Source organism: Carcharhinus amblyrhynchos, chromosome 6 (genome assembly GCF_965287045.1).
Source record: "Carcharhinus amblyrhynchos chromosome 6, sCarAmb.v2.hapA, whole genome shotgun sequence".
Taxonomy (NCBI): Eukaryota; Metazoa; Chordata; class Chondrichthyes; order Carcharhiniformes; family Carcharhinidae; genus Carcharhinus; species Carcharhinus amblyrhynchos.
The window spans coordinates 113,504,958-113,520,548 of record NC_137329.1 but is presented as its reverse complement, the minus strand read 5'-3'; the positions used below and the strand labels follow the sequence as shown (position 1 = coordinate 113,520,548).

The following is a 15,591-nucleotide window of genomic DNA, read 5'->3' as shown; positions in this document are numbered from 1 at the left end:
CTCCAACCCTCTAGCAATGAAGGGAAAAATTCCATTTGCCTTCTTAATTACCTGCTACACTTGCAAACTAACTTTTTGTGATTGATGCACAAGGACACCCAGGTCCCTCTGCATAGCAGCATGCTTCAATTTTTTGCTATTTAAATAATAGTACATTTTGTTGTTATTCCTACCAAAATGGATGACCGCAAATTTATCAACATTGTATTCTATCTGCCAGACCCTTGCCCACTCACTTAGACTATCTATATCCTATGCAGAATTTCCATATCCTCTGCAAATTTTGCTCTGCCACTCATCTCAGTGCCACCTATGAATTTTGACATACGGCATTTGGTCCCCAACTCCAAATCATCTATTGAAATCGTAAACAATCATGGTCCTAACACTGATCCCTGAGGCACACCACTAGTCACTGATCGGCAACCAGAAAAACACCCATTTACCCCCACATTTTGCTTTCTGTTAGTTAGCCAACCTTCTATCCATACTAATACATTACCCTGGGCACCGTGCACCTTTATCTTATGCAGCAGTCTTTGGTGCGGCACCTTATCAAATGCCATCTTGAAATCCAGATTTCAGTCCAGTGTACATGTAATGTTCTAAAAGAATTCCACCAAATTAGTCGAACATGGCCTGCCCTTCATGAATCCATGCTGCGTCTTCCCATTGGGACAACTGATATCCAGGTGTTTCACTATTTCTTCCTTGATGATAGATTCAAGCATTTTCCTTACTACAGAAGTTAAGCTAACCAGCCTATAGTTACCTGATTTTTGTCTACCTCCTTTTTTAAGCAGTGGCATCACATTTGCTGTTTTCCAATCGGTGGGAGCCACCCCAGGGTTCAGCAAACCACTAGTGCATTTGCTATTTCTCCCGCCATCTTTTTTTAGTACCCTGGGATGCATTCCATCAGAGCCAGGAAATTAGTCTATCTTTACCCATTAGCTTGCCCAACTCTAACTCTTTAGTGGTAATGATAGTTTCTAGGTCCTCACCTGCCATAGCCTTCTTGTCATCAACTTTTGTAATGTTATTTGTCTTCCACTGTGAAGACCGACACAAAATACCTGTTCAATGCCTCAGCCATTTCTTCATTTCCAGTTATTACATCCCCCTTCTCATCCTCTAAAGGGCCAATGTTTAATTTAGCACTTTTTCATTTTATATATTTGTAGAAACTTTTGCTATCTGTTTTTATATTCTGAGCTAGTTTACGCTCATAATCCACTTTACATTTCTTTATAGCTTATTTCGTGGCTTTCTGTTGACCTTTAAAGATTTCCCAATCCTCTAGTTTCCCACTAATCTTTGCCACTTTGTATGCTTCTCACTAATTATTAATTTCCCACATCAACTTTGGCTTTTATTGCTCATCTTTTGAAGTTAAAAGAATGAATATTCCAAATAGCCAAACTTACCAAATTTTCTGTAGCGTCAATCTATGTGGTTGAGATCAATTCAACAAGATCAAACAGAATCAAATTTAATTTTAGTCCATAGTTAAGATCAAATTATTTCTCCTGTACTACAATATGAATCAGCAAATCAATGTGTCAAGCTTAGTTTCCATGACTGTAAATCCTCTGTATAAACAAATAATGTTGTGGTTTAAAGAGTGTGAGGAATCTATCTGCATAATCATTTAGGGCTTGTCACATTGAGACAAAGAATTATTCCATGAAACAAATTAATGTAATTTCTATTTGTAATTATAATTGCACTGATGTTGGAACAGCAGCAGAGCAATAAATGTTAAGAAAGAACAACACTAAAAACTCTCAATTTGGTTCATCAGACCATGTTTGTGTTAGAAACATAGGAACAGGAGTAGGCCAATCAGCCCTTTGCGCCTGCTCTGCTATTCAATATGGTCATGGCTGATTGTATGTTTCAATGCCTTTTCCACCCACTATCCCCATAACCCTTTATGTTAATGTTAATCAGAAATCTATCACTTCCCATCTTAAAGATACTCAATGACTGAGTTTCCACTGCCCTCTGGAGCAGAGAATTCTAAAGATTCACAACCCTCCATGCAAAGAAATTTCTCCTCATCTCGGTCATAAGTGGCATCCCTTTTATTTTGAAATTGTGTCCCCTTGTTCTAGACTTCCCAATCACAGGAAAAGCCGTACTAAATCTTACCCTGTCTGCTCCTTTTAGCATTTGTAGATTTCAATGGCATCACCTCTCAGAGCTCCAGAGGCCCAGTTTGCCCAATCTCTCTTCAGAAGACAGTCCCAACCATCCTCGGAACAAGTCTGGTGAACCTTTGTTGCATTCCTGCTAAGGCAGTGATATCCTTTCTGAGGTAAGGGAACCAAAATTGCACATAGTACTCCAGATGCAGTCTATCCAACCTCCTATACAATTGAAGCAAGACCTCATTACTCCTGTACTCAAATAATCTTGCAATAAAAGCAAACATTCTATTAGCCTTCATAATAGCTTGCTGTACCCTCATGTCAGACTTCAGTGACTTATGGACAAGGACAAGGTCCCGTTATACATCCACACTTCCTAATTTCTTACCATTAAGGAAATTCCCTGCACGTTTGTTCCTTCTAACAAAGTGGATTACCTCACATTTTTTTCACATTGTATTCTATCCGCCATGTTCTTGCCCACTCACAGAGCCTGTCCAAATCCTCCTGTAGCTGCTTTGCATCTTCCTCACAATACACATTCCTGCCTAGCTTTGTATCATCTGCAAACTTGGAAATATTACATTTGGTTTCCACATCCAAATCTTTGATACATATTGTGAACAGCTGGAGCCCAGGTACAGTTTCTTGCAGTTGCCTACTCCTCACGACTTGCCAATGTGAGAATGACCGTTTATTCCGACTCTGTTTTCTGCACACTGGCCAATCCTCAATCCATAACAATATATTGCCTCCTGTCCATTGTTCATTTATTTTGCTAATCAGCCTCCAATGGGGAGCTTTATTAAAAGCTTTCCCGAAATCCATTTGTGCTACCTCCATCGATTCTCCTTTGTCACTGTTGTTGGTAACATCCTCAAAAAACGCCAACAAGCTCATCAAACATGTTTTCCCATTCATAAATCCATGCTCACTATGCCCAATCAGACCATGATTATCCAACTTTATCACATTCTTTATAACAGAATCCAGCGCTTTCCCTACTACTGATGTAAGGCTAACAGTCTGTAGTTCCCTGTTTTCTCTCTCCCCCGCTCTCCTTAAATAATGGGGTGGCATTTGCTACCTTCAAAACTACTGAAGCCATTCCAGAATCTCTAGAATTTTGGAAGATGACCACCCCAGCGGATCGCACAGTGGTTAGCACCACTGCCTCACAGCGCCAGGAACCCGGGTTCGATTCCCAGCTTGGGTCACTTTCCATGCAGAGTCTGCACGTTTCCACCTCCACCCCCGCGCCCCCCAGGGGATTTTCACAATAACTTCATTGCAGTGATAACGTAAGCCTACTTGTGACACTAATAAATGAATAAAATTAAACAATACATCCACTGCCTCTACCACAACTTCTTTCAACACCCTGGGATACCTAATATCAGGTCAAGTCACAGGGGCTTATCAACTGAACAGGCACCAGAGTGTGGCGCCTAGAGGATTTTCACAGTAACTTCATTGCAGTGTTAATATAAGCCTACTTGTCACAAAAATAAATAAATTTTGACTCCTTGTTGAAACAGAGATATAGCGATTGTAAATAAACAGTTTGAGTAAACATGCAAGTTCAGTCTTACCAGAACAAAACAACCCTGTTATGTCCTTTTCTCCAGAAAGCTCGAGCAGTCTTTCCCCAATCAGGATACAAATTATCTTGAAGCATCATATCTGTAACCTTCATTGAAATAAAATGGAAGCAAGTGTTACATCATTGCTCAGAGGATTATTTGTTCCTCTTTTTTTGTGTCCTGTGTACATTTTTCCCCGTAGTCAAGAAACGTTACTAACAGCGTTAAAAGCTTTGGCATTTCAATATGTGGCCTTCATGAAGTCTCATTCTGTGGGAAATGTGATGTGCAAGAGCACCTGAGACTGTAATAAAAATGCACAATAAAATATTAAACCATACTGTGATCTGTTGCGGTGTTACAGCATTCCTAATCATTTTTACTTTCTTTGTGAGCTGAAAATTCCCCATTCTTATGAATGGGCCAATACTTAAATACCAATTAAAATTTAAGACATCGTATGGGGTATAGAAACACAGAAATGAGGAGCATGAGTCAACCATTCGAGTCTGCTCCGCCATTCAATATGATCACGGTTGATCTTTCTATCTCAACGCCATTTCCTGTTTTCTTCCCATATCCCTTGCTGCCATTAAAATCTGAAAGATTATCTACCTCTTTCTTGAATACACTCAGTGACTTGACCTTCACAGCCTTCTGTGGCAGAGAATTCCACATGTTCACTACCCTTTGAGTGAAGAAATCTTAGTCCTAAATGATCTAACCCATATCCTGAGACTGTGTCCCCTGCTTCTAGATTCCCCAGCCAGAGAAAACCTCCTTCCTGCATCTAGTCTGTCCAACCCTGTTAGAACTTTAACATGTTTCAATCAGGTATCCTCGAATCCCTCTAAATTCGAGTGGTAAAAGAGTATGCTACAGAGCACAGGGCAACTCACAACTTTTTAATAAGTACTTTCACAGGAGGTCAGCATTGCTGGCTAGACAAGAATTTATTCCCCATCACTAATTGCCCTTAGGCTAGTGGTATTGAGCCACCTTCCTGACCAACTGCAGTGCATGTCTTGTAGGTGCATCCAGAGTGCTGTTAGGAAATGGGGTCCCAGGATTTTGAGCCAGGGACAGCGACATGGTTTCAGGTCAAGTTGGTAAGTGGCTTGGAGGGGGACTTGCAGATGGTGATGTCCTCATGAATCTGCTGCCCTTGTCCTTTGAGATCATAGAAAGTGCAGAAAGAGGCCATTTGGCCCATCAAGTCAGCACCGACCACAATCTCACCCAGGCCCTAACACCACACCCCTATATTTTTACCCACTAATCCCTCTACCCTACGCATCTCAAGACACTAAGGAGCAATTTTAGCATGGCCAAAGAACGTAATCCGCACATCTTTGGACTGTGGGAGGAAACCGGAGCACCTGGAGGAAACCCACACAGATACGAGGAGAATGTGCAAACTCCACACAGACAGTGACCCAAGCCAGGAATCGAACCCAGGTCCCTGGAGCTGTGAAGCAGCACTGCTAACCACTGTGCTATGGTGCAGCCGAGATGATAGAGATTCAGTTTCAAAAGGTACTGTCAAAGTCTTTGTGAGTTGCTGCAGTGCATCTTGTACATGGTCTACACGGCTACTACAGTGCGTCGGTGATGGAGAGAGTGAATGTTGAAGGTCAGGGATGGGAAGCCAATCAAGTGACATGGTGGCACAGTGGTTAGCACTGCTACCTCACAGTGCCTGGTTCAATTCCCAGCTTGGGCGAAGTTTGCAAATTCTCCCCATGTCTGCATGGGTTTCTTCCGGGTGCTCAGGTTTCCTCACACAGTCCAACGATGGCGGGTTAGGTGGATTGGCCATGCTAAATTGTCCCTTAGTGTCAGGGGGTACAAGCTAAGGTAAACAAATGGGTTATGAGAATAGGGCCTGGGTGGGACTGTGGCTGGTGCAGACTCGATGGGCCGAATGGCCTCCTTCTGCACTGTAGGGATTCTATGATTTTATGAAGCAGGCTGCTTTGGATGGAGTCAAGCTCCTTGAATGGTTTTGGAGCTGCACCCATCCAGGCAAGTGGAGAGCATTTCATCACACTGCTGACTTGTGCCTTACAGATGGTGGAGAGGCTTTGGAGGTGAGAATTACCAGCCCCTAAACTATTCTCTTAGCCACTGCACTGACATACAGAAAGCCAGCAAAATACGTGATCTAAAAAAGCTCCAACAATGTACCAAACAAATAAAAAGTAGTTTTTTTTACCCTGACACCCACGTGTGTATTTTGTGAAATATATTGTGCTATTTATCTGATAACAGTAAAAAAAGAATTAGTTTGCTTAGAACAATGACCTTACCTGTCAGGTAAACCAATGCACACAGTATCAGCAATGCTGGTTTACACTCTCCATCGGGGTCATTTTGACAACAGCAGCAGTAACAACAACACTTCATTCACAACAAATTAAAATATGTATTACAAAACCCATTTAATTCAGTGCTGCTGAATTTGTTACTCCTGTTGCATTTTCCTAATAGCATGTTCCACAAAGGGGTGAGTAATTATTGCTTGTTGAAAGAAGAAAACAGGGACAATTTTCAAATTCCAGAGCTGGGGGTTTATGCGATGTCACCTCCAGACAAACCTTTAATGAGAACTCGCAATATTGGACTGACATTCAGAAGCAGCAACCTCTCTGACGAGATGGCAGTTGCCAGCTAGGAACAGGCTCCTGGGCATCAGGCAGCTGGTTGTTGTGTCCCCCGACTGCTCGGAGCTTTTACTTGTCGACAGCACTGTCAGATCAGTGTCAGGTAGGTTACAGCCACGCAGAACGCCTGAGAGAGGGACAACTACTTCAGGCGGAATTCTGTAACTGGAAAAGGATAATTACCTTTTATTTAAAAATAAAACCAACTGCTCCACATCTCTGGGGCTTCTTGGGAAAATTAGAGAAGTTGGAACCAGCAACAAACCTGCAGAATTGCTCCAGATCACAGTTTCATCAGATGCAAGATTAATACTATAAAACCATTTAATAGAACGCAACGATCCACAGCGCCAGGGACCCTATGTTCAATTCCTAACTTGGGTGACTGTGCGGAGTTTGTATGTTCTCCCCATATCTGCGTGGGTTTCCTCCAGGTGCTCCAGTTTCCTCCCACACTCCAAAGGTGTGCGAGTTAGGTTGATTGGCCATGTTAAATTGACCTTAGTGTCAGGGGGATTGGCAGGATAAATATGTAAGGTTATGGGGATAGGGCCTGGGTGGGATTGTTATCTGTGCAGGCTTGATGGGCCGAATGGTCTCCTTCTGGGAGTAGGGAATCTACGACTATGTGAAATCAGAGAAACTGGGGTTTAATCTTGTTCAAATCTGAATTGCTTGAAATGTCCACTTTTATTTACTTTATATTTAATATTTAACAATTAATACATGGCCAGGATTATCAGTCTGACAATACTCACGAGATATTATTTACATCAGGCATTTAGGTGGGAAAATAATCATTAGCCTTCACTTGAGGGTAGAGGGTAACTAAGGTCAACATTTGTTCTCATCAGATTTTCAGTGAACATGATATGACATTATGGTCAAGGCTCAATAGTCAGAGAAGATTATTTATCCCAGCGAGAGAATGGTGTCATCATTAGAAGCACACAGAGTCTCCAAGGAGGCAGAGATTTGGATGGAATGAAGAAACTTCAAAAAAAAAATTAGTTCAGAAGAATAAAACTATTCTCTCGAAATTAACAGAGTTACGTTAGTGCTGTAATCTAACCCCAAGCCACTGGTGGTACTTATTGTACTGCTTTGCAATTCCATAAATCTCAAACAGATCCATCGGTGTACTTTTTAAGGCAGGAGAGAGAGGAGAGAGAAAAAGAGAGAGGAAGAGGATCAGACGCATGGCGCACGATGGCACAGTGGCTAGCACTGCTGCCTCACAGCGCCAGTGACCCTGGTTCAATTCCTGACTCGGGTCACTGTCTGTGCAAAGTCTGTACTTTCTCCCATGTCGGCGTGGGTTTCCTCCAGATGCTCCGGTTTCCTCCCATAGTCCAAGAGACATGCTGATTAGGTGCACTGACCATGCTAATTCTCCCTCAGTGTACACAAACAGGCACCAGAGTGTAGCAACTAGAGCAGTTTCACAGTAACTTCATTGCAGTGTTAATGTAAGCTCACTTGTGACACTAATAAATAAACTTTAAAACTTAAAAGTATAATGAGAGAGAAAGATTTTCAGGCAAATTGCAGATACATGCATACAAGCTTCCACATCCCATTAGTAGTAACATATTACAACCCAGTGCCGACACATTCTTGCTATCCCTAAAATCTGTTCCATCCACTGACTCAGCTCCTGCCCACCCTCAACTGGTCTGTCCTGCTGGTCTGCTATTGCATCTTATCAACAAATAGGCCATTTTGTAAATGCAGCCCATTGTGTAAACATTAACATTGACCAGAGCAGAAAGCGGCCTGGGGGCTAATGCACTGGGCAGTCGCTGATTTCTGCACCAACCTGAAAGCTTTCTCCATTTTTATAACCTCTGTGAAATGCTTAGCATCACCTCTGCCTCTCCGTCTCAAGTTAACACACACACAAACCCACTATGTAATAACTTCCTATGTGTAACAGAAAGAAATAGAAAATGCTGGAAACACTCAGAAGGTCATAGAAGAATTGAACTCATAGAATCACTACAGTGCAGAAGGCCACTCAACCCAGCACCGACCACAATCCCAGCCAGGCCCGCACATTTACCCTAGCTAGTCCCCCTGATACTAACGGGCAATTTAGCATGGCCAATCCATCTAACCCACACATCTTTGGACAGTGGGAGGAAACAGAAGCATCCAGAGGAAACCCACACAGACACGGGGAAAATGTACAAACTCCACACAGACAATGACCCGAGCCAGGAATCGAACCCAGTCCCTGGCGCTGTGAGGCAACAGTGCTAACCACTGTGCCGCCATGCTGCCCCACATCAGGATCTGATGAAAGTCATGACCCGATACATTAACTCTGCTTCTCTCCACCAATGCTGCCTTGACTGAATATTTCCAGCGTTTTCTGCTTTTCATTTCAGATTTCCAGCACCTGTGGTATTTTGCTTTTGGCAGTGCCAGGGGGCAGGGCCAGAGAACTGCCCAAGCACGCCCCCCCCCTCCACCCAGGAGCTATACTTACCTGCACACACCCAGCGGGTTCTCTGCGCCTGGTTCATGTTGCTTCAGAGCTATTGAAAACCTTATCGACATGAGTGAAATCCAAATGTGGGGGGGATAATACAGCCAAGAAACCCGCTGATGACCTGGAAGTGTATTTAAATATGGCTTTCAACATACCTGGGTGTAAACCGCGTTACACCAATGGTGATGGGGCTTGGACAATCACGCCGGGAGCTTCCGCCAGCAAGCTTTTGGCTTCCCGGGAGATTTTGCAAACACGTCGCTATTTGCGTCCACAGCAAACGTGACGCAAGGTCTCAGCCAGAGTATTTGGTCCCATTAGCCTTGCATCCAACATTGGCACCTCTTTAAGAGGTGTTTTACTTCTTAAACAGAAGGTTTCAGGAGCTGAGCCTGAATGGAAACTGTTACATTCAGAAACACTGTCACATCATTTGTTGTTCAGTTTGTGGCAATGAACCATATTTATCTGTGATCTCCGCTTTACGCCAGACTAAACTTGTGTTTGTGTGAATGTGCCTCAGAATCCCCCAGGGATAGGACTGTCTGCCGCGGTTCAAAATGACAGTCAGTCATCTTCATCAAAATTCAGTCAGGATTGGAGGAAATAATTTTTTTTTTAGGAACACTTAGTTCCAAGTCTCACCCTGGTCCCTGCATATAAATCTTTGTATGACACTGTGGTATACAAATTAGCCTCTACAAAATAGCTAATGTGGGAATGCACCCTACAGACTGTGTCAGGAACACAATTTATTAACTGTACAGAGGCCAGCAACCCTTTGCTACCTTGGAGCTGCCCCTACATAGAATCATAAAATTCCTATAGCGCAGGAAGCCATTCGGCCCATCAAATCTGCACCATCTCTCTCACAGAGCATTTCACCCAGGCCCACCCCACTCCCCTGCAATATTTCCAGAATCCCCCTAACCTACACATTTTGTACACTAAAGGGACAATTTAGCATGGCCAATCCACCAAACTTGCGCATCTATGAACCGTGAGTGTAAACCGGAGCAGCCGAAGAAAACCCAAGCAGATACGGGGAGACAATGCAAGCTCCACACAGACAGTAACGATGGCTCTCTGAACTCAAGTTTTTGCCAATACTGTATGCAGTGTTTTGTAAAAAAAAGGACAAGTTATTTTGTTGGAACAAACTTTGTTGAGTCTTTCTACCACAGTCAAAAAGCAGGAAAATCTCCACTTCAGCGAACTCTTTGTCCATTTTTTTTGAGCTTAAGTTCCGCTTTTCCTAAAAACGCATGATCACAGCTCTTCCTTCTGAAGGTGATCTTTTCTTCATTCGTTTTTCTATATGTTTCTAGACGTCTGACTGTAGTGGCCAGTTCAGGTTTGATCTATGTCAGGCTTCCACGGTCTGACAACATCACACCATCTCAGGCAACAGGCAGCGTCTTCATAATCCATCCCATCCTCGTCGCCAGTGTAATGACGCATGCTATAGACGTCATCAGGAAGACAAAGGGCATTTATCAAGAAGGAAAAGCTGCAGAAAGGCTGGCAGCCCCCCAGCTGTCCACCACTTGCCCCAGTTCCTACATGCCTTCTAGATGTTTTCTGCCCAAGTGGAGCACTCCATCCCCTGGAGTGATTACCCACTCTCAGTCCCAATTGGTCCCTTAAGCCAGAAGACCCTCTTAAAGGGAAAATCACCACAGCTAAGTAAATGAATTATCAGAGCCCTCGCTTTTACTGAAAGGTTCTGTTAGCTGTTGTGGTTATGAATTATGTAAGAGGCAATATCTAATTTGTTATACTTCCAGAAAGTGATGTCAGTAAGCAGTTAAAAGCATTGACGTCCATTTGCCAATGAATTCATCAATTGCGGAGGTGACGGTGTAGATTTTACTGACAAATGGAGGTCATTGGGATCAAAATTGGAAAATAAACATTGCAGGGTATTTAATGCAGGCCTTTTTCTTGTGTTGGTTTCAAGTGTTGTGATGGTTTCTACGGTAAGATAGTCACTCAAATAATGACTCAATTGTAAATTTTTTTTAGCTTTAAAGCATCGGTGGAAAGCGTAGCATTACAAGGTGCGCCGTTTTACTTTAAAGACTTTGACATTGATTGATGTAGGCCATGTTCGGCAGTACACATTGTCACAGCCTTTCAAATAGCATAATGCAGAAATGTCAAGGTCCCAGTGAAACTGACCCTGAACAAGAGTTTACTGAGTCTTCTGTCTGGACTGTGCAAGTAATGAGTAATGCAAAACTATTCCAGCACAATTGACACAGTGACCTTCCTCAATTGCTATCAGAGCAGAAAGCAGCATTCTGCAGGGCCTTCGTGCAATGCTTTTCTGTTTCTTCACCATTGATAGAGAGAGCAGTTTGCCTCTCAAATGGTCTTAGCATCTCTCAAAAGAAAAACAGCCTGATAGACAACTGACAATGTTTTCCGTCAGAAAATCAACCAGCTACAAAAAGGTAATGATTCTCTAATTACAGAATCATCATGGAATACCTACAGAGGAAAAGGAGGCCTTTCAGCTCATTGAGTCTGCACCATCAACAATCCCACCCACATCCCCGTAACCCCACATATTTACCCGGCTATTCTCCCCGACACTAAGGGGCAATTTAGCACGGCCAATCCACCTAACCCGCACATTTTTGGATTTTGGACTGTGGGAGGAAACTGAAGCACCCAGAGAAAATCCACGCAGACACGGGGCGACGTGCAAACTCCATACAGACAGTGACCCAAAGCCAGAATCAAACCTGGGTCCCTGGTGCTGCGAGGTGGCAGTGCTAACCACTGGCAGGTGTGGGATGGTTCCAACTTTGAGCAGACTCAATATGAGAGGGAAACTGAAGGTTGAATCCTGGCGGTTTCTAGATGGTAAGATGGGCTGTGGGTTCCTGACAGGTTGCATGCAAAATATAAGGTACAATGCAATGAAATGTGTTGTCTTAATGAGACGATGTCCAGCAAATGTCTGCATTACAAACTTGTCTTCGGCACGCTATATTTCTATGTACTACTACGCACTCAATAAGCACGGTGACCCAGTGGCAAGAACTGCTGCCTCACTGCGCCAGGGATCCGGGTTCAATAATGGCCTCTGACGACTGTGTGAAGTTTGCACATTGTCCCAGTGTCTGCGTGGGTTTCCTCCGGGTGCTCCGCCTTCCCCCCACACTCCAAGGTGTGCAGGTTAGTTGGACTGGCCGTGCTAAATTGGCCCTTAGCGTCAGGAGGGCTAGCAGCATAAATACATGGGGATACGGGGATAGGGCTTGGATAGATGGTTGCTGGTGCAGACTCGAAGGGCCAAATGGCCTCCTTCTGAACTGTAGGGATCCAATGATGATCCTATGATAAGAGATAATATACCAGCGCATGACTTACAGTTTTATAGCCATTATCATGCAAGTTTCACAAAAACGCTCAGACTCCATCTAGTGGTTGGCAGTGGACTAATTTCATCCTCCTGTGTTACTGAATCTCAAAAATAGATAGTCGAAAGCAGTTTTAAATGCAGTCAGAGCTCATGGGTGTAAATGTCAAGATGCCAGCCCACTTGCCTTGCTCTAGGTAGCTGGAGCTCACCTGTTATATTGTATCACTGAGGAAATTCAGGCTCCCAGCATAAAGCTTAAAACACGGTTTTAAACAAAAGATATAAATGTGAGCTGCACTTAGGGACACGTAACACCAAAAATGGTCCACAAGTCACACTGACACACAAAGCAGTGCTCTATTTTCGATCGCTTTCCGTTTAGACCAAAATACCACAGTCGATATCAGCAGATGCAGACGGAGAGTCCATTTCGAAATGCCAGACTCAATTTCAGGAGGACTAAATCACACGTCAGCAAAATAATTAGGAAAGGACCAGAAAAGATGTGGAGTTTTTCGTCGATACAGCCAGTCGTTTTGATCTGGAATGCACTGTCTGGAAGAACGGTGGAAGCAGTTTCTGCAGTCCTTCAAAAATGGAATAGTTTACATGCATGAAAGGAGAATTGTGCAAGATTATGGGGTAAAAGCAAATTTAATCATTCTAATAAGGAGGGGGGAGTGTGGCTAATAGTTCTGTCTAGGAGCTGAAACAAGTACAAAGGGCTGAATGGTCTCTTTTAGTAATTCTAATGATTGTCTTGCTGTTAGATTGCATGTGAGCATTGCTGACTAGGCCAACACTTACTGCCCATCTCTAATTACCCTTGTTCAGAGGACATTTTTAAGAGTCACATAGAAACTAGAAACAGGAGTAGGCCATTCAGCCCTTCGTGCCTGTTCCGCCCATTCATCTTGATCATTGCTGATCATCGAATTCAATATCATGATTCCACCCTTCCTCCCCTATCCCTTGATCGCTATGCCAATCACATTGCTGTGGATCCGTAGGCCAGACCAGGTAAGGACGGCAGATTTCCTTCCCCGAAGGACATCAGTGAATCAGATGGGTTTTAAGAACATAATTTCATGCTCCTTAGACTTTTAATTCCAGACTCTTATTGAATTTGAATTTCACCATCTGCTATGATGGGATTCGAACTTGGGTGCCCCCAGAGCATTACTTGGCATCTCTGGATTGCTAGTCCAGTGACTGTACCACTATGCCACTGTCACAGTAACTTTAATAATGGAATTGTTTACACAGATGAAAAGGAGACTTGTGCAAGATTATGGGGTAAGAGGGAGGGAGGGTGGCTAATTGGATAGTTTTGTCAAGGAGCTAGGACAGGCACATTGGGCTGAATGGTCTCATTTTGTAATTCTAATGCTTTCTAAATCAGCAAAGCAAATAATGACTGCTTAATTAAAATGATACCAGCATATGGCTATTTGCAAGTGACAGATTGGAATTGATTTTGGTGAAATATAACAGAGCATTTATCCTGACATTTTTACCCATCAAATATTTGCTCCATGTGCCATTTGTCTGATCACAATTTCTCATTTGCTCTTTGCACCCTTTCTCAAACAATAATCTGATCTACTTTTTTTAAAAAGAGTAATTGATCAATTCTGCTTTGATAACAGTTGGTGACAGCCCAGACCACATTCTAACCAACCTCGGCCTACATAGACTGGTTTCCTAATTGCTCCCCCTAATTCTTTGTGATCTTTTATTTGTATCCTCCTAGTACTGACTCAACAATGAGTGAAAGCAACAAAACGCAACTTACCCTTTTTGGATACTTCAGGCTTCATTAAAGTCACCTCTTTAATGTCTCAGCTCTTGAGCAGTTAAAGAATTTTGTCTCAAGTGCTAACAACCCCTAACTCCACTCCCTCAGCTCACTGCTAACCCTCCCGGACAAACTAAGCTGCAGCTTTTTCCATTCTTTAAATTCATTTTACAAGACACAATATTGGCTTGTTTATTGCCCTCCCTTGCTGCCCTCCATTTCAGAGGGCACTTTGAGAGTCAACCACATTGCTGCGAGTCTGGAGTCACGTGTAGGCCAGGCTGGGGTAAGAACAGTGGTTCCTTGCTCCTTAGCTGCTCACCTATAATAAGTCTGCAGAGGCAGAAGTCCCTTCATCAAACTACCTTTATTTACAAACTCTAACAGTACACAGAGCGCTAACAGTTAGCAGTCTACCTCCAGGGGTGTCAGAGGAACTGACATGCCTTGTTAAATCCAAGGCAAAGATTCCCTGATTTGGCTCATCAGTTGGATCCTTAATCAATGAGCTCATACTCCAAAAGGCCAACCTCAATGGCTTGCTTGAAGTTATTATATCACTCAAAACTGTAGCTTACATGCATTAAAAAAACACACAAGTTCATGCGAGGACTAGGACAAAGGAGCAAAGGTGCAATTCCATTAGCTATAGTGCAATCATTTTTGCCCCTTACATTTTCCAAAGAAAAACAAGTTTCAAAGACCTGCTTAGACTTCGGAGTGAATAGTTCCAGGAATGAATTGATGATCATTCTGTTTAGATTTCTCACCAAACCTTTAAGAGCAAATCTAATATTTCAATTCATGCAACTAACCCAATCAACACTTGATAATCAGTTAGTAGGTGTTGAACACTTTCAATAATCCCACTCCTTACAGAATTCAGAAATACATGCATACATAATTAAAGACCCTAATTATGATGTTAATGAAACAGAATATCACCCTTCCCCCCCCCCCCAAACTTTTCAAACACAGACAACCATTCAATGAATTGGAAAGGACTTATCGATTTTTTGCTTTCGTCATTTGGAAAATACAGGGTTGAACCTCGCACATTTTTGTTGAGCATTGCACTCGATAAGGTGACATTAGTGCCAGAGAACGGAATATGCTTCTTATTTCAAGCTCACGGTATCAGCAGCGATCATTCATAGGCTGACAGAATTCAGTAGCAGGCGTTGAGAATGTTCTGCTCTGTGGTTTGATGTTATAATCACTTAAAATGTGTTGCCTGATGATTCTTTTCATTTTTTAATCAAAGTAGCACTCAGTGCCTGCTGGTCCAGAACCACAAGAAGTCTGTTCTTAGAGCCTGTCGGGTGACAGACTAAAGTGACAATGGTTACAACGGTACATTTTGCTTGTTTTTCCTATTTGGGATGGATGGCACAGTGGTTAACACTACTATCTCACAGCACTAGGGACCAGCTTGAGTCAATGTCTGTGTGGAGTTTGCACATTTTTCCCCGTGTCTGCATGGGTTTCCTTCCACTATCCAAAAAGACATGCTGGTTTGGTGCATCG

General features: G+C 42.9%; 1 protein-coding gene across 5 annotated transcripts in view; it reads right to left on the bottom strand.

Annotated features, from left to right (window-relative positions):
- The window catches only part of tmem117 (transmembrane protein 117), a 283,717-nt gene that overhangs the window by 96,032 nt on the left and 172,094 nt on the right, over positions 1-15,591 (bottom strand). For all 5 annotated transcript variants that reach the window (XM_080191236.1, XM_080191237.1, XM_080191239.1 and 2 more), the window contains exon 5: positions 3,746-3,843. In XM_080191236.1, the coding sequence (XP_080047362.1) occupies positions 3,746-3,843 (98 nt within the window). The remainder of the gene's footprint in view (positions 1-3,745; positions 3,844-15,591) is intronic.